Source organism: Carlito syrichta, unplaced genomic scaffold (genome assembly GCF_000164805.1).
Source record: "Carlito syrichta isolate Samal-C Ts95f unplaced genomic scaffold, Tarsius_syrichta-2.0.1 Scaffold111480, whole genome shotgun sequence".
Taxonomy (NCBI): Eukaryota; Metazoa; Chordata; class Mammalia; order Primates; family Tarsiidae; genus Carlito; species Carlito syrichta.
Genome location: NW_007055576.1, coordinates 195,269 through 216,715, shown reverse-complemented (window position 1 = coordinate 216,715; position 21,447 = coordinate 195,269). Strand labels below are relative to the sequence as shown.

The 21,447-nt window shown below is 49.4% G+C and overlaps 1 protein-coding gene across 1 annotated transcript; it reads right to left on the bottom strand.

Annotated features, from left to right (window-relative positions):
• Window positions 1-1,721: 1,721 nt before the first annotated feature.
• DIDO1 (death inducer-obliterator 1) lies at window positions 1,722-20,956 on the bottom strand. Its single transcript, XM_008069571.1, has 13 exons — window positions 20,121-20,956; window positions 18,839-19,160; window positions 16,883-17,095; window positions 15,646-15,859; window positions 6,876-7,341; window positions 6,574-6,733; window positions 5,387-5,503; window positions 5,160-5,264; window positions 4,803-4,938; window positions 4,080-4,608; window positions 3,537-3,690; window positions 2,789-2,878; window positions 1,722-1,943 (listed from the first exon to the last, which is right to left on the bottom strand). The coding sequence occupies exons 1-13, from the start codon at window positions 20,954-20,956 to the stop codon at window positions 1,722-1,724; spliced, it is 3,564 nt and encodes a 1,187-aa protein (XP_008067762.1).
• Between the last annotated feature and the right edge of the window lie 491 nt (window positions 20,957-21,447).

The following is a 21,447-nucleotide window of genomic DNA, read 5'->3' as shown; positions in this document are numbered from 1 at the left end:
AGGCGTTGCCCCCCATGGCCTTCCAACCCTTCTGCTGCCTGCCATGGGAGCCCCATTCAGAGACCCTGCTGCCCCCCACACCCAAACACAGGGCTCACTCAACACCCCCAACCCATCTTCATCTGACATGGCTAAGTGTGAAGATGCAGAAGGGAGAGGAGTTCAAACAAGGATGAAATTGCTTTGATTTTTTCAAAAAGGGGAAGTTCAGTATCTACAAGTTCCCATTTCTAGAAGGAAGCGTGCTCCTTTTCCCCCTAGAGGAGGGTGCACGTCATGGGGCCCCTGCTCACATCAGCTCCTAAACAAGCATTTGCATCCACGACTGACCGGGTCATCTCCGCAGGGATCTGAGGTCAGCTTCTGGTCTTCGCCACCAGGAGAACTGGATGCTTCCTCTCCCCGGCCACGCAGGAGTGCTGAGTGCTGCACACCACCGTCCCCAAGACCCTCCACCCAGGCTCCTCCTGTCACCCATCAGGTGGTATCTCTTTACCCCAAGGAGGATTTGAGAGGACACGCTAAAGCATGCCACTTTAAACACGTGCTTGGCATTAAAATAATTTAATGCATCATGCCAGCCAATATTTTACCCTGAAGTTACAGACACCAACCAATACCTTTATGGGCACTTAATTCCACAAAGTAGGAGTCAGTCAAGCCCATGCAGGTGTTAACAGGTTCCAGCTGGTGTGTGGCTGTGCTAGGGTGATGGGATTCCAGTCAGGATCTGGAATGGCCCATGGGACCCCAGCTAGCTGAGGGGCATCTCTAGTGGAGCATGGGGTGCTGTGCACTCCACATGGCTGTGCAAAAGTGCTCACCAAGGCCTGGTGACAGGGACCAAGAAACAGAGGTGCAAGGTCTGGGCAGATCCCGTTTGCGCTTGGGGTGCCAGCTGCCACTTCCTCAACAAAGCACTTTACAGGACATCTCTCACGTGTGCCATGTGTCAGCTTTTAGTAACATCCATCCCCTGGGGACATCATGGCCAACAAGACACTTCAAGGTAGGCATCTGATGCCAAGTCCCTAACTGAAGCCACACTGACGTCTCCTGAGGGACTGTCCAACTGAAGCCACATTGATGTCTCCTGAGGGACTGTCCAACTATTGGCTGGACACCAATAATCCAGGCCCCCCCCCCAGACTCACCCTAAACCTTTGGCAAATACAACATGGACTTTTTAGGTTAACATATAAATAATCCTTTAAACACAGTACTTTCTAAGGAATGAGCAAACACAAAGCAGTTTGCAAAGATGAAAACGTGAGCCATAGATTTTAAAGTAATTATTTCTACAACTATTTTTCTACACCATAATTTTTTGTATCTCTTACAAATTAATCCCTGACAGCGAAGGGACCTCAGAAGCTGCTCCCTGACATCTCTCATTCCTGTGTTCAGTGTCAAGAGACAGCATCCCCCAAAAGGCAGAGTGTGACTCATTACCACCCTTCCTCTCCAGAGGCCCTTGGGCTCCAGGTGCTGGGGGTGCTTCCCCTCTCCAGGAGCCTTGACTCAATTTACGATATGAAAAGGGCACTCTAGCACCGCAGTCCCACCCCCAAGAGAGGAAGCCTACCACTAACTGTGGCTCCACCTGTGGGCCCAATGCCTGCTCCCACAAGCCGTGACCTAGGGGAGACGGCATCTACACTGTGGAGACTCGGTGGGACCATGGTGGTGGGGAGGAGCGTGCAGATGGCAGATGTGACCAGCTACCACCCAGCAAGTTGGAGCTTACCTGGTCCCTCAAAGGGTAAGAGTTTAGATGGAATAGGGTCCTTGGCACTCAGTGGGATCAGGTAGAGGTCCTTGATGTGCCTGTTGTTATTAGCTACAACACCAAAACGGCCACGACTGCTAAAATAGGAGTAGAGAGAAATATAGGCCACCTCCTCTTCTTCTGTTGCTGGGTGGAAGCGGATCAGACAGAGTTCCTGAAATGCAAACACAGGATAGGAGTGGGCATTCACCTGTACGCTGAGAAACCATTTGCTTTAAGGTTTGTACTTTAACCTCGAAAGGATGATCTGAAATGGAGACTTCAGCAATTTTGATTTTGATTTTTCATAAAGAAAATACAGGCTCAAGCACCAGATTACCGGATTCAAATCTTGGTTTCAATAGGAAACCCTTTAAAATTCCTTTTACTCACAGCCACACTTTCAGAACTCTTGGATCAGTGAGATAATCCGTGTGCCATGAGAGCTTAGCAGTGTCTGCAACAGAGTCAGCTTTTACTACATGCATGGCGACTGCAGTCATGATGAATTAATTGGCTGTGTGATCCGTGATGGCCGTTGGTGCGCCTCCACCCCATGGGAGGGCTGAGCAAGATAAAAGGGTCTGAGCCCTTCTACAAACATGGAGAACTACAGACCCTCCCAAAGAAAACTGCAGATGCACACGGCTGTGGCTGAATTGCGGGGAACCCCAGGAAACCAAAGGTACTCACAAGCCCAGGCCGAGGGCCGAGGCTGCTCACCCCAAAATCCTACCTTCTGCTCCTCAATCGTAAAAAACCACCAAAGCTCATACATTTCTTACTAAAATTTAACTATATACACATCATTACGTTTAGTCAGAAACAAGCTTCTATCACTGTATTACTCAAATATACCCTCACATATTGATAGAGCTATGTAAGTTTTTAACATCCACCTGGAAATATCTATTGAATTGTAGGTTAACACATTAAGTGTTAGCCCATCAACATGAGAGGTTTAAACAAGAATGTGTTTCAATAAACACTCTTCCACCGTTGCAGAGTTATACTATATACCTTAGACACAGAAGACTTGAGTTTGCCGACATAATCCCAAACCGTCTTCGGGGCAATCCTCCCACCAATGTGAATTGTGTCGGGCAAATCCTAAACAAAAAGGTCTTTGAGTAAATACTGGTGAAACTGTAGTATTCACAAAGAGATTAATGTAGTAATTTCAAGGCATCAAACTACCAAGATTCAAGAAAACTATAGCTCTTCCAAGGAAAACGGTAAAACTGCATTAAGTGTGGCCTGGTGAACTCCTGCCAGGGCTCAAGTGGCCCCCAAGGGCAGTGTGAGGCTCACCCCCACTGTCCCACAGGGCTATGTTCAGGAACAACCGCCCCATGTCTTTATCTTCTATGTACACACACATAATAACAGTTCAGATATTAGCCAGGATGCTGCCTTGCACTAAGGTCACAAATGCTAGTTCTGGTTCTTTGTTAATTTTGCAAAATAAAAGCCCTGCCATGAGGTTGTATATGCTCCATCCTAAGGTCCTGTCTGCTTGGTCATGCTGGCGGTTGGGTGCACATACGTCCAGGACATGCCCTCTCTAAGCAGTTTGAGATACCTGGCTTCTGCTTCCAATGTCTGGCCCTGCCTAAGCTGCTCAGTCTGCCAGCTCATCACAGAATGTCTACTTTGCCATTAGGGGTGCTTTTGTATATAGACTGTCAGTTCTAGGAGTGTCATACATGACCCAAGCAGAAACTTTGATAAAGTCTCTCACACAGAAATATACACTCTTGGTTCTAACCTCACTGAGATAATCAAAACACCCAGAGACAGGATACGCCTTAGTGACAAATTTTGCGACACTTTGCATGTTAATAAATCCTTTCCAAATGGTGCTGAGTCGAGATAAAAACAGACTGGTGTCTCCTTCCGGAGGGGATCGTGACTCTGAGATGCTGCAAAACAAAACATAAAAGGTCATGTCAGGCTCTATCTCTGCATGATGAGAATCTCAAAAGTATAAAGACTGTATATGAAAAGTAAAGTGTGTTCCCACAGGTTGTGGTGGTTTACTCCTGCCAATTAACTAATGGTGACGATGTGGACATTGTGGTAAAAGAAGAATAAATTAAATAGGCAACAGAACTCAATGACCAAACATTCACATTTCAGTTTTTAAGATCTATACCTCCAAAATGAGGCATCCTAAAATGGGGCCTTTTTAAAATAAAGTTGCGTTTCTGGGTAAATTTCAGTTGAATGATTTAATCATCAATTTCCTTTCCTCTTGTTAATCTAAAAGAGAAAATATTTGGCTTGTGGGGACCACACCTGTAACACACACCTGATGCCCAAAGACGGTGAAGCAGACAGGTACCTCGGGTCAGGCGAAGATGATGGCTTCGCCAGGATGGACTTGGGCACTACCGTGGAGGGCGGCACAGGCTTCGGCCCATCCTGTTTGCTTTCTACAGTGTGGGTGCTGTCCAGGCGGGCTGCGGTGGCTGCCGAGGCTGTGCAAAGAGTGCCTGGAGCAGTCCTGGGGTCCCGGCCAGACACTGTGACAGTGGTGACCACCTCGCCCCCACAGGAGACCGGGCAGGGCAAAGGGTCTTCCAGGACACAGGGCTCAGGAGGGCCATCTCCTGGAGGCCCCGGGAGACTTGCTCCCTCCCCGTAGGGATGAGGAGGGCTTCCCAGGTCAGGTCCAGAGGCATGCTCTGACAGAGCTCCTGGTGCCACCTCCTCAGCTGTGTTTGGGAGTGAAGACGGCGGGGAGCTGTCGTGCCTGGGTCTCAGGTCTTCTTTCTTAGCAGAAGTGACCAGTTTTTGCTTTTTCGGAGCCGGTTCATCCTCTGATGATGGAAGCTGCCCTGAAGCATATGAGGAAAGACTGTAAGGTGGTGGTACGTTCGAGAGCACACTCATATCTTACAGAAGTCAAATCACCATGCTACCAAGGTGGGGCCAACTTTGCAAACTACAGGAAACCACTCCAGCCTTTCTTGTGTGTTTACACACAAATAAAAACTTAATTCCCCAAGTTCCAGACCAGTGTTGTGCTCACCTGTGCAAATCCTACAGTTGAGGTCAAAGAGGTGCGCACGGTGCTGGCCAGTGGTGTCCTTCAGCATGCTGCTGAACACATCCAGGGGTGGCGCCACGCTCTTCTCAGGGGCAGCGCGTGCTGACTCCTGCTGCTCCTGTTAGCAGAAGGACATGACAGTGAGGCTCATTCTCATCCAAACCCATCTCCAATTCACAGCACATGTGAAAAGCATCACTGGGAAGAAGGGACTGCTCAACACAAGTCCCCAAGGATAACAATCATCTGTCTGATCTGACAGATTAAGATTCCTAAAAGACCGCAGGTGGGAGAAATGTCTGTATACCCCTGGTGAACACAGAAGACCTCAGTGCTCACATCTGAGTCTGACACTGGCGGGGAGTCCTCCATGTCGGGGGCGGGCTCCTGCCTGACGGCAATCTTCTTACTCTCACTGTGCAGCTTTGCTCTGGACTCCATCACCTGAAATGGGAAGGACACCTTGTTCTCCAGGAGGAATACGCCACTCATGCCAACAGTCTGTGAAATGCCTTCTGGAAAGCAGGCCCCGAGTGCCTCAGGCAGCCACTCCTGTCCACACTCACGGGTCTTGCAGGCCTCTCTTTCCACGTGGAGAGCTCTTTAGATACGAGTTCTTCCGGCTTCATTCTCACCAGTTTTGCCAAAGAGATTTCTTCACGCAGAACACGATGGAAGAGTCCCTGTAAACAAGCATCTTTCATTTACTCATTCAAAAAATATTTGCACATCTGTTAATCTGGAGATCTGAAAAAAAAAAAACCAAGCAGCACTCGAAGTATTGCCCAGGCTCCCTGGTCACAGAACAGAGAACCTTAGCAATCACACGTACAGCCTGCACCAGGTCCTGTAGGGGTGGGGCCTCGTCTAACTCCCAACAGCTTCATGGGAGTCTGTGCCAGGCCACCCCCATGGAGAACAAGTGAGGGCCCAGAACACAACCATGCTGAGGTCAAGCAGCAGTGTTCGAGGCCCATGCTGCACTAATGCGGCTCATCTCAGGCGCATGCTGCACCATCTCCTCAGGAAACACAAAATCACGTGTACAGTTTGGACCCACGTAAAAGGTACAGAGAGAGGATAAAAGCAGATCATTCCTGCTCGAGATGGTTAGCTTTGTGAGATGCTAAGTCACAGTATTTAAAATCCTGATTCTAGGCAACAGGGAGAGTCCAGAAGCCAATGGAGAGAACACTAGAAGACCGAGAGCCCACAGCAGGAGGCAGGAGGGCCGTGCCAGGGAGGTGGATCAGCCTTTCCAGCCCGGGTTTGTCTGAATGACAAGGCAAGAGTACGGCCACTCTGTACCTCATGGGCAGCACCTGTCCATTTGGTGGAAACCGAAAGGTGTTCCAGTTATGGCTCTTAAGAAGCCTGACTCTTCAGGCTGGTTAGCTAAGGAAGAATAACAAGTGGGCGAGGGAGAAGAGTCTGCCAAAGCCAGAACACGGACAACCCACAGCCTGAAATGAAGACCCTGAGCTTCATTTTGGAGCCAGTGATGTGGAGAGTTGTAAACATCACAGAGCCTAATCTGGTGAAATAGGAAACAGATGTCAGGGGAAGTGTGTGAGTTCCTAACAGGACCCAGGGAAGCAAGAGAGGGGGCCTCCATGTATACACACTTACAATGTGGGCGCACTGAAGACTTTAACTTTCATAGAGAGGTTTACTACTGGCAAACTGCACTAAGAGAAACGAGCCAGCAAAGGCCTGCATGCTCAGGACACCCGAGTATGACAACTGCACACACCTGGTTTTTAGGGTCCTTGAGGTTGAACATGATGCTGCGGTATTTGCTCTTGTAGCGATTATCCGTCACCTGGAACAGGTTAAACATCTCCTTCTCAATGTGGAGGGCAATTTTCCCTACTTCATTTTCTGTCATGATTAAGTCGTCGCTGTCATTGACTCTGAACAGAACAAAGAAAGAAATGACGTGAGCCACTTGCACCGCCTGCGTCCCACTTCAGGCAGTGGGGCAGTTTTACAATGAACACACCACACTAACAAGACCCTCTACTTAACTGACAAGAACTAGGCAGAGGAGCCCACCTTTTCCACAAAATCTCTTTCAAGGAACGTCTTATATTTTGCCGAATTTGTGAGTTTGGCTGCGATGGGGCTGGGCTCGTGGCCCCCAGGCGTCCAGGTGCGGGAGTGGCTGAGGGGACAGAAGTTGCTACGGGCTTCCTTGCAGCTCCAACCGCAGCAGCAGAGCTGGGTGGCTTCTTGGAAGCAGCTGTCATGGCGATGCCTGTGGGTCCTGACTGTCTGGCAGATGCGCCACCTGAGGGGCTGGTTGAATGCCACGGCCTCTTGGGGATGGAGCCTTTGAAATTCACGGGTGACTTCTTAATGGCTGGCTTGGCTGCTGCCACATTAGCAAAAGGAGGCTTCTTTGGAACAAGACTTCTGGGCAATGGCTGGGTGCCCGCCCCGGAGCCTGGAAGGGCTGTCTTCCTCGAGGTCACTGTGGCTGCCACTGTTTTCTCCTCGGACCTCCGCTCTTCCTTCGTGGCTGTAAGAGAAGGCAGGTGCTGAGTAAGGGAAGGCTGTCGCCTAACATCGCAGTCACACCACCCCAAGCTCACTCGCCACACCAACATTGCTGCCCAGGATACGTATAGAGGAGAGGGCCGCAAAATCCTAGAAATCAGAGGAAAAGGAGGGACACGAAGGGCTGCCAGCAGCATTCATGCCAGGTCCTGCCTTATTTCAGAAGGAAAATGCTTTGCTGTGTTATTGCATTAAGCCCTGTACGTCTATAAACAAGCCCTAGTGATCAAGGCTTGATTTAATCACTAGCCAAGCTTTACAACTGAGGCACAAATCTCACATTATCAAAAAAGGGCAGATTTAGAACAGCATTTTCACTAGGAAGTACAATTTTGGGGGGGAGGGGGCAAACTTGAATTCCATACACCACTTCTCAGGAGTCACACAACACTTCATTGTCCCTCCAGACAAGTCCACTGGAGATGATGTCATTAATAAAAAGATAGAAAACTGGTAAACAAGCAACACAGGGATGCTGAGAACACAAGATGCTCCCTTATAACCTAGGAGTTTCCATTTAATTAATTAACCTGGTGAGATACAAATCCAAATACAGATTATAGTCAAAAGTTCAAGCAAAAAGTTACAGATCCTCAGCATGCACAAAATCCCCTCCATGTTAGTGAAGACCCAACCCCATTACAGGCCTATAAACTATCAGCACAGAAGACCAGTACTGCTGCTGAACCAAGGACAACTCAAGGCAGACAGCATGCTTGTCTGGGCAAACCACACGCCAAGGCAGGAATCTAGGTGATGGGATGAGGTGGAGTGCCTGGGGCAGGTGGCCAAGTATACAAGGCACCAACTGAGAGGATGCTCCCTGGGGGAAGGCCCATGCAGTCACCAGCCACAGATCCTAGACACCTAAGTGGGGACTCAATACATACTCCCAAGAGCCCAGTTCTGCTGAGGGATTAAACTAGAATGTTCCTTAGTCACTGCTCCCCAAAAGCAACGGACGTTTGGAAGCTCAGGAAAGAGCTAAGGCCCCATCAGCATATGAGGCCAGTAGTCCTGCAGAGGCTGGCCTGGCTGCACATGTGGTTCACCCTGTCATGTGGGCAGGGTGCCAGCCCTTCCCCTACCAGTTCGTCACACAGCACTAAATGCCTAGGGGGTACAAGTCGGTCCTGCTTTACAGGGTAAATAAAATGCCTCAATTCAGACTCAGCAAGAGCACTCCATAGCCTGAGATCAGCACAGCACTCATGTCAACAGCATGAGACCAGCTTCAGAGACTCTGCGTGTTCTTTGCTAGTCCTTAGCTAGGGTCAGCTGCCACTGAGTGGTGGTAACAATAAGAATTCATTTTTATGGTGGCTCACTAAAAAGGCCAAGCCTGTAACTTCATCTCAGAGCTCTCCTGACCCCACGGCTCCTGCCTGCCCCCGCAAAGGGGGTCTGTTCACAGGCCCCTGGCCCTGCGGGCACTGCCTAGGCACACACTTTCCCACGGTCTATCGCAAAACACTTTATTCCTTTGGGAGCTGGTTTTAAACTAAAGTGCACCATAAAGCAGTAACAAGTTCTGAAGACTCAGGAAACAAGAACAAAGAGAGAAAGCTACTTCTGTCCAGGAACCTCTGCCTTGACAGTGCCTTCCAAGTAGGTTCATCAGATCAGGTGTATGCACCTGAGTCTCCACCTCAGGGTCTGAAAGCTCACAAGGCCTGCAGCATCCAACCTGAAGGATGGGCACAGTACATGCTACTTAAAATGAGTGGTAGGAGAGGGGGGCAAGGAAGTGGGGGTAGGCATCCCAGCAAGGCCCAGATGCTGACGTTAGGACTGCTGCTGAACAGGGGCACAAGGACACCCCGCCGGCCCATGGTGTATGATCACCCATGGCCAGGAGGAACCCAAGGGAACCTGTCACAGTTCACAGAAAACCAAAACCAGCTCAGTCACTGTACACAAACTGTGTGGAGAGTACCCGGACATCTCACATATAAGTATCTCCAAAAAACTGGTATAAGGTGTATCTAGAAACCACAAAAATGCCCTGAATGTCACATACAGGACATTGGTGATGTAACCTGACACAAATTTTCAACGACACTTAACATGTGCCTCATTTCTGGCTACAATCTGTGCTAACGTCAAAAACATCAACCCTACTTCTCTGAACCCTAAGCTTTAGAATACGAGTTCATGTTAAGAGCAATCATCCCAGTGGCGTGATGGGTGTGATTTTCTCTCATTCAGGAAAAAATCCAGAAAGACATGATTTCTAGGACACTCCCGATACATGGGGTTAAAACTCCCGTGTCCAAGACAGTGGCAACAGATGGAGGTGACCTATCAAGACAGGTAGGGATAGCTCTCCCTAGCCAGCAGGTTCCTACTTAGGAAGCTGGTTGCTTCTGCCTTCACAATCCCTCATCTGCACTTCTGAGCACATGTGAACAGGCACAGGCAGGCAAGCGAATGACGGGTAAGCACTTAAGCCTCCAGGACTGGTGACTGCAGCTCACAACACGCCCCTCCACTTTAAAAAGAAATGTTTAAAACATGCCCCAAGTTCTGCCTGGCAACTGCTCCATAGCTGGCATACCCTTGTCCTGCCCTGAGTGGGAACAGCACGTTTAGTACTGGACTTGAATCAGCAGCTGTGAGATGGCGGTGACAAAGAGAACTCATTTTTGAGTAAAGCTAAAACTGAATAGGCAAATTCCGTCACACTCACTCTGACCCATATCATGGTACACGTAGCCTGAGATAAGGGCATGCACCAATTCTGCCACCACCAGGAGAAACCCCACTCTAGAATAAGGGCAGCATCACCCTTCAGGACACAAGGTTCCCCGTGTGGTGCTCCTCAGGGCAGCAGGGGTGGAGTTTTGGGGGCACCACAGAGCAGAATGTCTGCATAGGGCCAGTGGTGCCCTCCCCACCCTGCAACATTCCACGGGTCAGAGCTGCCTCCTCTGGCTCCCACGACCTGTGGTCTCTCATGGGAGGTAAAGCGTGGCCTTTGGGGCTGGCCTGCACCCTCGTGGCTGCAGGAGGAAAGGCTGCCCAGGGACCAGGCCACAGTCCTAGAGGAAGTGGCAGCTTGGGTGTGGCCATCAGCTTGCAACGGAAGGAGTGTGGGTTTCAGCCAACTGCAGAGCAAAGCTGGTGATGGTCGTGCACACAATCGGCAGGCTGCTCCAACTGGCCATCTCCCCAAGGTTGGCTGGCGCTACAGTGCCACTGGCCACTGGGTGGCGCCAGAGGGCTGCGCCAAGCAGGAGGAAAACCCGGCCTCACCAGGACCTAGGTACGCTTCTCTGCAGGACCCGCAACTACCTGGGTGGGAGGTGCAGGACAGGAACTAAACCACAGCGCGAGACCATGTCTGCTCAGGGCCAACCTGCCCATGGACGCCTGCATCTGGCCCCACACGTAGATGTCTCCTCGCAGGCAAAGGAGCTGGTGAAAGACGTGCCTGGGCACAGGCTCGCACAGTGACTGCACCTGCTAGGAACTTTGGTTGGTGCAGGAATCTCCTCCCACCCTCGTATCCAAGTCCCATCACTGGGTTACAGGGAAGCTGATTCTGCTCGACACCCCCATCTTCAGCTTACAGGAGAACACGTACAACGCAGTTCCCAGCTCAGCTGCTTCTTCCCGCCAGTGTATTTTTCTGATGTAACAATCAAGACAACAGCAAGACAAGGGCTCTGCTTCTGCTCCCCTCACCACACTTAAATTGTCTTCTGGCGGATCATCCTTTTAACAGCACATCAGGTTACTGATTTGCTTTCATATCAGGGAAATATGTGGTTACATAAGTTCCCCATTAACACTAAATAAGGCACAGATGACACCACCGATGCTCTTCGAGGGGATGACCACTGCAGCCAGAACATTCTGGCAGAGCCCAGTCCCTCCTTGTTCTAGACTAGTCTTCTTAGGCTCATTTTTATGTCCATATTTGAGTTACTTCCATGTGAATGAAGAGGTGTGCAACTCAGGAAACTTGCAAAAAAGCAATTGTACATCTGGAGGCTGGCGGCTTTCCTTGGTGTGTCTCACATAGCATTTTAAACCTGAATTGTGTTGGGTTGCTAATATATGAGAACTGGTCAGGTATAGCTCAGTGCAAGCCACTATGATGAGCCGTGCTGTAGGCTGTAGAGACGGGTGTCCCCTCACCACAATCCTGCAGTGCCCAGCCATGTGGCAAGGTGTGCCTGACTGCGAGCCCCACTTGGCAGTGGGGCTGTTGCTCTTCTGAGCTCTCAGACCAGTGACTCAAGCTGGCAAACCTTAATCAGCCTCATCTATGCCTAAATCGTTGCCTGTCTGGACCAACACGACAGGGGCCTGTTAAAATAGTTCACTTGCCCTCCCTCGTAGTCCTCCCAGTCCCAAGGGTCATACTCAGCATAAAGCCCCACAGCTGACAGCACCGTGTGGAACACAGGTCAGGAGTGTGCAGCCAGTTAGTTACCTGACGATCTTCTTGCCGGACTCTTCCAGGTTTGTGGCAAATCAAAGTTACCCCAACCTTCATTTAAATCAAAGTAGCACAAGTTCTCATCAATCTTTTAAGTTTTACTACTCTCATTTATACAAGCTAAGAATTTAACTATGTGCATGTTGATGTGTAACTGGAAAAAAGTCCCAGACTACAACTTGATAGGGATATACCTGAAATTTGTGGAGGAATTACAGCAGGATCTTCGGAGGTGACCTCTGCACTCTGCCTGACTCTGTATACCATAATGGAGGAATTACAGAGCAGGATCTTCAGGTGACCTCAGCACTCTGACTCCAGTAATGCCAAGGGGGCCTCCTGGAACACTATCTTTAAAGATTAGATGCACAGTTCCAAAGTCACGTGAGGGCCACTGGAAGAGTTGGTGAACTCAGTGGGCCCAGGGCTGCTGGAAATGCCTACTACCTTTCACCCCACCTCCCCAAAGTGCTGAGTTCCAGAGCAGAGGGCAGTCGAGGGGAACTCACCTGGCAGGGTCAAGTATAGAGATGGGAAATCTTTTCTTGATATAATTTTCTGAATAGTAGGCTATTTTAAAAAAGTCTTTAAAAAGAAACAGTTTAAAATACCAAAAGAATGTCATTATTAACCACCAAGAAAATCTCAGCTATATGGGTAACATGAAAAGCAGCTGTCAAGCTACATGCTTGTTTAGTACAGATCTTGCCAGTGCTAACTGGTAGGAGACTGATTTGGATGCGTGTCTGGTTACTCCCAACCTCATTTTATTGCCACAGACAACTCTGGATGAGACAGAAATGGCTCAAGCCATCATGAACCAGAAGAGCCCACCCCGACCCCTCCCACCCAAGCTTTAAATTTCTATAAACCTTCTTGGTTCTAGAACCCCCACATAATGATTTTATTGTTGGAAATTTGTTCCTCTTAGGGTTTCAGCAAAGGTGCCATGGAGCCCACACCATGTGTCATCCTGGAGAAAATCTGTGTTCTCCTCGATCCAATTCGCCATAGCACCTGTACACTGTGGCACACATGGGAACGGAGGGAAATGCTTCTACCTGAGCAAAATGCATCACTAGGCATCTTGACTTGGGCTTACACGGTGGGAAGGTTTTCTATTTTAATTCCAATGGCTAGATGAAATGTACTGTAGAAATCTTTTTCCAGTCAAAATCTGCTCACATTTCCAGTGTTTTAAGTAACTTAATGAGCCATTAGGGAGTCCAAAATACTAGGAATTGTGCCTACAAATACCAGAATTCCATTTCAAAATTCTAAGAAATCAGGTACATTTCAGAAAAAAAGACAGCTGACATCATGACTTGAAAATAAAGGAACGTAAACTAATAGTTGGAAATAAATAGAAAAAAATGAGACAGTAAGAATACAAAAATGCAAAAGAAACATAATCTTTGGGAGCAATTAAAAATTCCAATTGCTTCCATAAGCTAGAGAAACTGTACAGCAATCCTAAAGACAAATCACACAGAGGACGTGAAGGGTCTATGGGTACCTTAGCGGGTCACGACCCCTCCTTTGGGCAGCAGAGTGTCCATGCAGTCAGGCCTTGCCTGGCAGGTCGGAGCCCCCAGGTTGGCCTGAGTGCCCTGGGAAGGACAGGTAGGAGGACAGGAGGTACCGGGAGCACCAGCAGCTCCACCCTGCCAGTCTTCACAGCCAGCAGAGAGGCGAGCATGGGTCAGCTCCCAAGAAAACCCACTGGAACAGACCCAGCATCAGCATCACTCCAAGTCCCACCCCCACTAGAAAACATGCTCTGGAGCCAGCCAGGAAGCAGGGCCAGCATCCAGTCAGGGCCCGCAAAGGTGCAGAGGTGTCTGGGAGAGGCAGAGACACGGCAGCTGCTCTCACCAATGCCCTTAACTCTCTCCCAGTCACCTTTTGGGAAGATGCATTTCTGGGATAACAGAAAATGACCAGAACCTACTTGTTCAGAATGCAACCCCTATCCATGCCCCGTGTAAACTGGGGATGTCCGCCAACTTTAATGCTGAGATGCAGAAGTGCTGGGAGGTTAACCAGGCACTACCAGGTACTTCTGTCCTTCCTGTCCCAACTTACCATCCCCGGGGCCTGTCAGCTTTGTGAGGTGCTGACATGTAATAGAGGGCAGAGGCAGAAAGCGCCAAGAAAAACCCTTCTGAGAGACCCCGCCTCCTCATGGACCTCCTGTGCTTCCCGCCCATCCCTTCCCCTCAGAGTGAGTGAGGCTGGAAATAACACTACAGGGGTCAGAGCCCGGCGTCCTCCCATCTTCCCACCAACCTCCCGCCTCCCAGTGTACAGGGACTCCCCAACTCCACACTGGGAGCCTCAAGGCAGCTTTCCAGTTCTGGTTGGCACACACAGAAATTAGTCAACCTGAAATCACCACCCAGTGATCTGTACTGTGGTGACTCCTCGGTAGTCTTTCCCTTGACTGTACGTGCCTTTAGCAGCTTAGGGCACCGCAGGATAGTATTAATGTACCCTGCCCCTCAAACACAGGTGAGGTTAGTTGTATGATCTTAGCTCTGTAAAAGTGCTAACTTGTGGAGTGCTACGGTTTGATGAAACACCGGAGACATGTTATTTGCTAGCATAAAATTCCTAGCTCTAACAATCTATGGAGTATTGAGATCCATTACACTGCAGCAACTGGGCAACTCATTTACTTGTGTCTCCACTTCCTAGGTCTTGGGTCATTCACATGATCAAAGAGTGCATACATTTGTAACCACACCAGATCTAGCACCTGGGTGATTTGCGAAAAGGCCAACTAAAAGGAAAACGGCGCATTTCTACAGTCTCTGACTTGACTATTTAACCTGTTTTTTGTTTTTAAAAAAAGCACAAAATGCACTATAAACTGACAGCATAAATAGGAGTATAAGTTGTGCCCTACGGGTTTAATTTAAATTTCTAACACTTAACTTTGGCATACTAGGCTGAGACACAAGAATAAACAGTTTCAAGTTGCATGATCTGAGCTCAGCTTCAAAGATCTCTCTGTAATATTCCCAGGTCATTAGCTTGAACTCTGAAGCTCGGTGTGACCTCTGACCATCTAAACATCAGGAGAGTCAGGAAGCAGCCCTGCGGAGAACACCATGCCCAACACATACAGGAATGAGGGAGTGCTCAGAGGAAGTGCATCACACTCACTTCCCATGGGATCTGTGGAGTAGCAGTGCATGGTCTTCAGGATCTGAATGTGTGTTCCGTGAGTGTGTTATGTGTGGACTGGACATGAAAAGGTTCCTGTCTGTCCAGTCAAAACTAAACTTAACTCCTGAAAAAAATCATACCTCAATTGCATATCAGATGCAACATTAATTTGCAGAAAGAATTCCCACAACATAGAAAAGAAGTGATTTTATGTGCTGAAAGCTGTTAACATGGAAAAACTATAAGTTTTATATAGGGCAGTAATAAAACTACCTGGTATTTTAACAATGATGCTCTTTGAGTGCTGGGCAGTGTATATTCAATCAGACTTTGATGAAGATAGTGCAAATACTTACCAGAGTCTGATAATGAAAATAGAGATTAAAGAACTCAATTATCAGAGTGAAAACATTCACCAGTGAGATCTGTACAGCTTTGTGGAAAAGTGACAGAAGTCCCCAAAGACTAGGTAAGGACACACGGGGCAGGAGGCACCTCGGATATCGGCTTTGCTTCCGGCTGATGGCACAGCCCGTGTTCACCACAGCAGGAACACACAGCTGCACCTCCTAGTCCTGGACAGGCCCAGAGAGGCTATCCAGAAAGAACGGGAGGGATCCAGGAGGCCAGCCCCTAGACGATACATACATTTAAACAACAGTGACGGCGAGGGAGCAGCAGTCTTTTCTGGCTTAACTGCATTGTAATTGTGGTCGCTTGCCCATGATGGCGTGCTGCTCTCACAAGCTGCTTCCTTCCCAAGGGCTTCATTCCGAGAAGGCGCCACCATCGCCTTCTTCACTGTGTTTTCTTTTTTTTCTGGAGCTGGTCTCTTGTGCATAGAAGAGATTTTAATGCCTGCCTGGATAATCAGTAAAGCCCAATCATTACGAGGACAGAAATTACACCTCCGCGCCATCTCACCAGCACTACAGGTCACAATCCCACCACTTCCCACCCACCCCAACTTGTGTGTTGCGTCTGCTCAGCAACAGTTTGCTGCATGTGCATATACAGTGGGTCTTGTTTTCCCATGTAATATGAGGATTCTAACTACTAAAGCAACATGGAGGCCCCAGAAACAGAATCATCTATACTCCTGCTAGGGTATGAGGCTGTCAAGAAGACAGAGTATGAGCTGTCGGAGCGAGGTGGCCAGGAAACAGACAGTAGAGGCCAGTGCAAGGCTATGCCTACACCCAAGGGGCCAAGGTGGGACGGGACCAAGTGCAGTGGGAGATACCTGGGGGCAGGGGGTGGCAGTTGGGTGGTGCTATACATCCCTTTAGCTACCAGAGAGACTGTTTCTTTGGCAGTTTATAATCCACAATTGTCAGCCCTAACAATTTAGCCATTTAAAAGCCAACCAAGTTTTTGAAAACTATTAAGGAAACTCGCTAGGCAGCGCTAGACATGCTCTGCCTGTCACACACATAATAATGCAGCGACATGGATCTCAATCTCTGGATTCTTCCGAAATCACAAGGTGCTTCATAACGTGACAGTTTTCAGAACTGGGTCTTGAACATAGCACGTGGCCTTGCCCAGGATCCCCATCTCGCCCGCCCTGGGTACCCGCTGTCTGCACAAACGCCTGTAGGCAGGTGCCTCCTCTTCCCACGAGACTGTACTGTGTCCTGAATTCTCGCATTTTTCCAGCAGTGGCCATGTGCCCGCATGTACTTTACTGCATTAATATTAAATAATCCTGATAATGGGTAAAGAAAACTGGTGGACAGAAGACATGAGTAAAGGTGAGACCACCTGCATCATGTCTACACCTGCCACCTCTACATTCTACATTTCAATATAAACCACTAGATGAAAAACCACATGGACACACTTTTGGCATCCCTGTTCAAATGACCAGTCCTGGCCGACTTACCTGAACACTACACTTTAGAAGACTGGGCTTGTCTAGCTTCATCTTCACCTTTTCTTTAGGCTTTGGTTTTTGTTCTTTACCTGAACTTAGAAATTTCATAGTCACTGCAGCATGCTTAAGAATACAGTCGTTGCTGCAGTAAACTGAGTCAGGTTGCGCCACCTTGGCGCACCCTGGGCCAATACAGTTCGAGGCACCAGGAGCCTCCACAACCTGCAGAATAAAACAGGCGAATCAAGCAACATCCTCGCCAACTGCAGCAGTTAGAGCAGTGTGTAAAATCACTTTTCTGTGGTAACAAGGCCACTGTTTGCAAGTGAGAAATACTAGAAGTATTTTTACTTTGAATGAACTTTTACCTTTGTTTATTCAAGCTACGAGTCTATTTCCCCTGGGGAAGGCACTGCCATCTTAACTATCTGCCCTGCCATCTCTGGTGGCCCTAGGCATGTAGACCTACAGTTAAGCTTCTGCTGCACAGCCACCTTCAGGGATTTTGCAGATGTAATCAAGGTCCCAAATGGGATGGCTGAGTCAAAAATGGTCTGACTTAACCAGGTGAAAACCCTTAAAAGGTGGGAAGGGCTTTCTGGAAGAGAGATGGCCGGCCCCTCTGATACTTTTGAGGTTAGCTGGGCCATTCTCAGAAAGCTACCATGGCCAGGACTGAGGCTAAGGTTGCCAACAGAAGCAAAAGAGGCCAATATCAGATGAACAATGAAGACTGCTTTCGTATAAGCATGCCACATACAATGCAAGGGATATTCCTTATATGCTAAGCAAGGTGAGAGTTTCTGAAGGAAGTCATTCCCCAACCCAGCCCCTCATGAGACCACAGTCCCAGCAACACCCTGACTGCAGTCTTGAACGTCCCTGAGCAGAGGCTACTTGTGGACCTGAGGCTATGACTGTGTGCTGGTGTCAGGTAAATCTGTGGTAGTTTGTCATTCAACAACAGGATACTGACACACCACAAGAAGTAGAGCTGACTGCTTCTGCTTACAATGACGAAAGCACGTTTTGATGGTCAAGACTTATAATAAATACACATGAGCATGTTCCCCAAAGGTATTTGAGAAAAACCTATTTATCAAATTAAACATTTAACATAATTGCTTTTCCTCCACAGAATCTAAGTTTTACTTAGAATCAAATTTAGGCTTATGTAGCTTATGTCAAACACATCAACAATAGAGACGTGTAACTGATTACTGTTTCCATCAGTTTAACATTTCCATTAATTTCTTACCAGCTAAGTGTGATCTTCACTGTGAAAATGGCATTTCCACTGAGTCCCTCTCACCCCCAGAACATGGTCATTCAAGGGCCCAGGTCTCCCACACTCCACCCTACAGCCAACACAGTGATCTCAAAGCCTTCTGCACACTCAACACCTGCTGGAGGACAGGAGGCCAAGAGGTCAGGGCCAGGCCAGGGACCCCAGGAAGGCCCAGTTAAAGACCTGCTGAGCCACCTGCCCTCTCAGGAGCTGAAATGGAGACTCGCTGAGCATGAGACAGCTCTTGCGGCGGCAGCAGCAGCTGATGGTGTGGAAACTTGATCAAAGTCTGTGCCCCAGAGGAGCGTGGAGACCAGGTAAGAAGGGGAAGCCAAGCAAGCACAGCTGCAAGGCAGAACACAAGCACCCCAGAAGCTGCCATAAGCATCTTGAGGAAGCTTGGATGGTGCTGGGTGATGGAGGTGTGGGTACTGCAATGACTCAAAAACAGTTCTGCAAATATCCATGCAACACAAGTAACATAGAGAGTACAAAAGAAAGCCTAGTTTTAAAAAAAATTGAGTCTACAATAGTCTAGGAAGGAGATAGGGTTTAAAAAAAGTCCTCGTGCAGACGGTGGAGCCTGGAGCAGGGCACAGCACTGCCTAGGATGTCACCAGCAGCATGTCTGAGCCCCACCAGCCCGACCCATGCTCGCCTTGGGGACGCATACTCACAGGCTGAAAGATCTTAAGCTTCTTCTTGCTGCTGGGGTTCGCAGCCTTCTCAATTCTCCCCTTGATCCCCTGGTCTTCGCTGCTTTTCTGTTCCACTGTCCCTATGCTTGTGAAATCTGTGCCGTCAGCATCTCCAGGTCTAAACATAGGCTCCTGCTGATCGGCGGCCTCTGAGTTAGTCTCGTCCTGCACTTGCAGGATGGTGCAGTTCGGGCAGATGTAATCTTCCCCATTCCTCTCCAAGAGCCTCCCTCGAGCCTCAGAAATGCCCACACAGTCGCCGTGAAACCATTCTTCACAGCGATCACAGCAAATCATAAACCTGAAGTCACAAAGTAACTAGACATCAGGACCGGGGAGTGGCCAACTCTCACTTCTCAGCATTAGTAAGTCAGAAGGGTTTTAAAGTCCGTTCTAGAAACAGCTAGAATACCCATATGCTCTTCTCTCAATTTTACTAACATTCAACCACACTTGCTCCATTGTTTCTGAGACTAGAACCTTTTAAGAGTGAGCCTCAGGCTTTAAGGCATCCCACCCAGACTCACCAGTAACCTGAATTCCACCCAGGCTCCCTGACATCCACTCCTAGAAAAGCTCGAAGTTGTCTACATGTCCATACTGGGGGCCAAGCATCGTCTGCACACAGCCCTTCCACTAAGTCTCCTAAGGAACTGACTGGAGCGGTGCACGGATAGGTCTCAATGTGAAGGAGACCTCCTCTGCACTGGTGGCACAGGAGCCAATGGCTGCACACAGTCCACACAGTCCACACACTGAGGCAGGACTACATGTGGCCTGTGGCTACCAGAACGGAGAGGAAGCCTGGGCAGCCCTGACCTGTTCCTTGGCTTTCTTTTTTAATGACCACTTGCTCATAACAGATGGCTCATTCCATCTGGCTTTCTAACTCCTTTTTTTTTTTTTGCGTTTGAGTCTCACTCCGTTGCCCAGACTGGAGTGCAGTGGCCGCTCCCGGCCATCGCAGCCTCGACCTGCTGGGCTCCGGCGATCCTTCCGCCTCAGCCTTCCAAGTAGCTGGAACTAAGGTGCGTGCTACCATGCCTGGCTAATTTTTGACTTATGGTAGAGATGAGGTCTCGCCAAGTTGCCCAGGTGGGTCTTGAACCCGTGGGATCAGGCAATTCACTCACCTCAGCCTCCCAAAGCACGGGATTACAGGCTGAGCCACCAAGTCCGGCTAGCTTTCTAACTCTTTAGACCCCTTGGATTTCTGGGACTGCTTGGCAGAGCCCCCGAGGCGGGCACCCCCGCAACCCACCTGTTGTTGTGAGGCTGGCGGCATATGCAGTACAGAGCATTGGGGTCGTAAACCTCACACTCAGGCTTAGGCCTGCCTGAGCCTCGGGGCTCCTCATCTTTGATCCCAGGAGCTGCCCTCCCCTCCAGCGCATTCTCTCTGTCATCCTTCCCAGTCTGTACTGCAGCCCCGGAATCCTTCTCGGGCTCTGGTTTGCTGGGCAGGGCACTCTCAACAGCGCTGCCAGTCTCAATGCCCACAGTGTCTGTGGGGTCCTCCTCCCGGCGCTTCTTCCGCAGGCGATTCTGGACACTTCTCAGGGGCCTCTCGGGGGGCTCCTGCTCCCGCTTTCTCCGAAGGCGATTCTGAAGTTCTTTCAAGGTCAGGCCATCACTGTCACTGTCAGAGGTGTCGTCCTCGTCATCACCTCCCTTGGCCTTTTCAGAAGAGGCTGGTCGTTCCTTCATACTTGCAGAAGCAGCCTTGGGACCACTCCTCATCTCGGAAGTGCTCTCCACACTCCCTTCTGAGGCAGTCTCAGCATCTGTGACTGGACAAGACGTTGGCTCGCTGGAATCCTCCAGGGAGACAGGCGCGCTCCTCCTCCCCCGGCGTCGGACCGTGGTGAGAAACTCCTGCACACGCTCGGTGCGCTTCGGCTGCCGCCCGCTACGCCGCAGAGACAGGCCAAGCTGCTGCTGCGGTGGCCGCTCCAGAGGGTCGGCCTCCGCGTCCCCTGCGCCCTCGCGCTTGGCAATGGTGGTTCTTCGGAAACCCCATGTTTTCCTGAACTCTTTACTTGTGGGCTTGATGGCCTTGGGAGCTTCCTCGGTGCTCGCATCACTTTTCTCCTCCATACCTACTGACAAAATGTAATCATATCACAAGCAACACACAAGCCCCAAACATGCGCTCCATGCACAGACACAGGCAGGGATGACCCAGACTGACTCTCAAGGATGGGGCTGCCCTTGAGCAAGGCCTGCAGACTAGCATCTCCTGAAGTGAGCTACGTGGGAGGACTCAAATGATTCATGGAGAAAATGTTGAGAGTGCTATGGCTAATGATTAGCAAGAAAACAGCTAGGACATTAGCTGTGTAACTCTGCCATTTAACTGCTTAGAACAAGGCTTCACAAGACAAATAGTAGGAAAAATTTTAAGCAATTAACAGCACAGCAGTCTAAGGACATGAAGAAAACACTGGGGGTGATAGACACAGGGTGTGGCAGCTTGGAACTCAGTGACCGAGATGCTATGCCAGCTTGGTCCAGGCCTGCACATCTACTCTGGACTTTGGAGTCTGGAGCCCTGGGCTGCTGAGCACCTTGTTGGAGAAACCACGTGG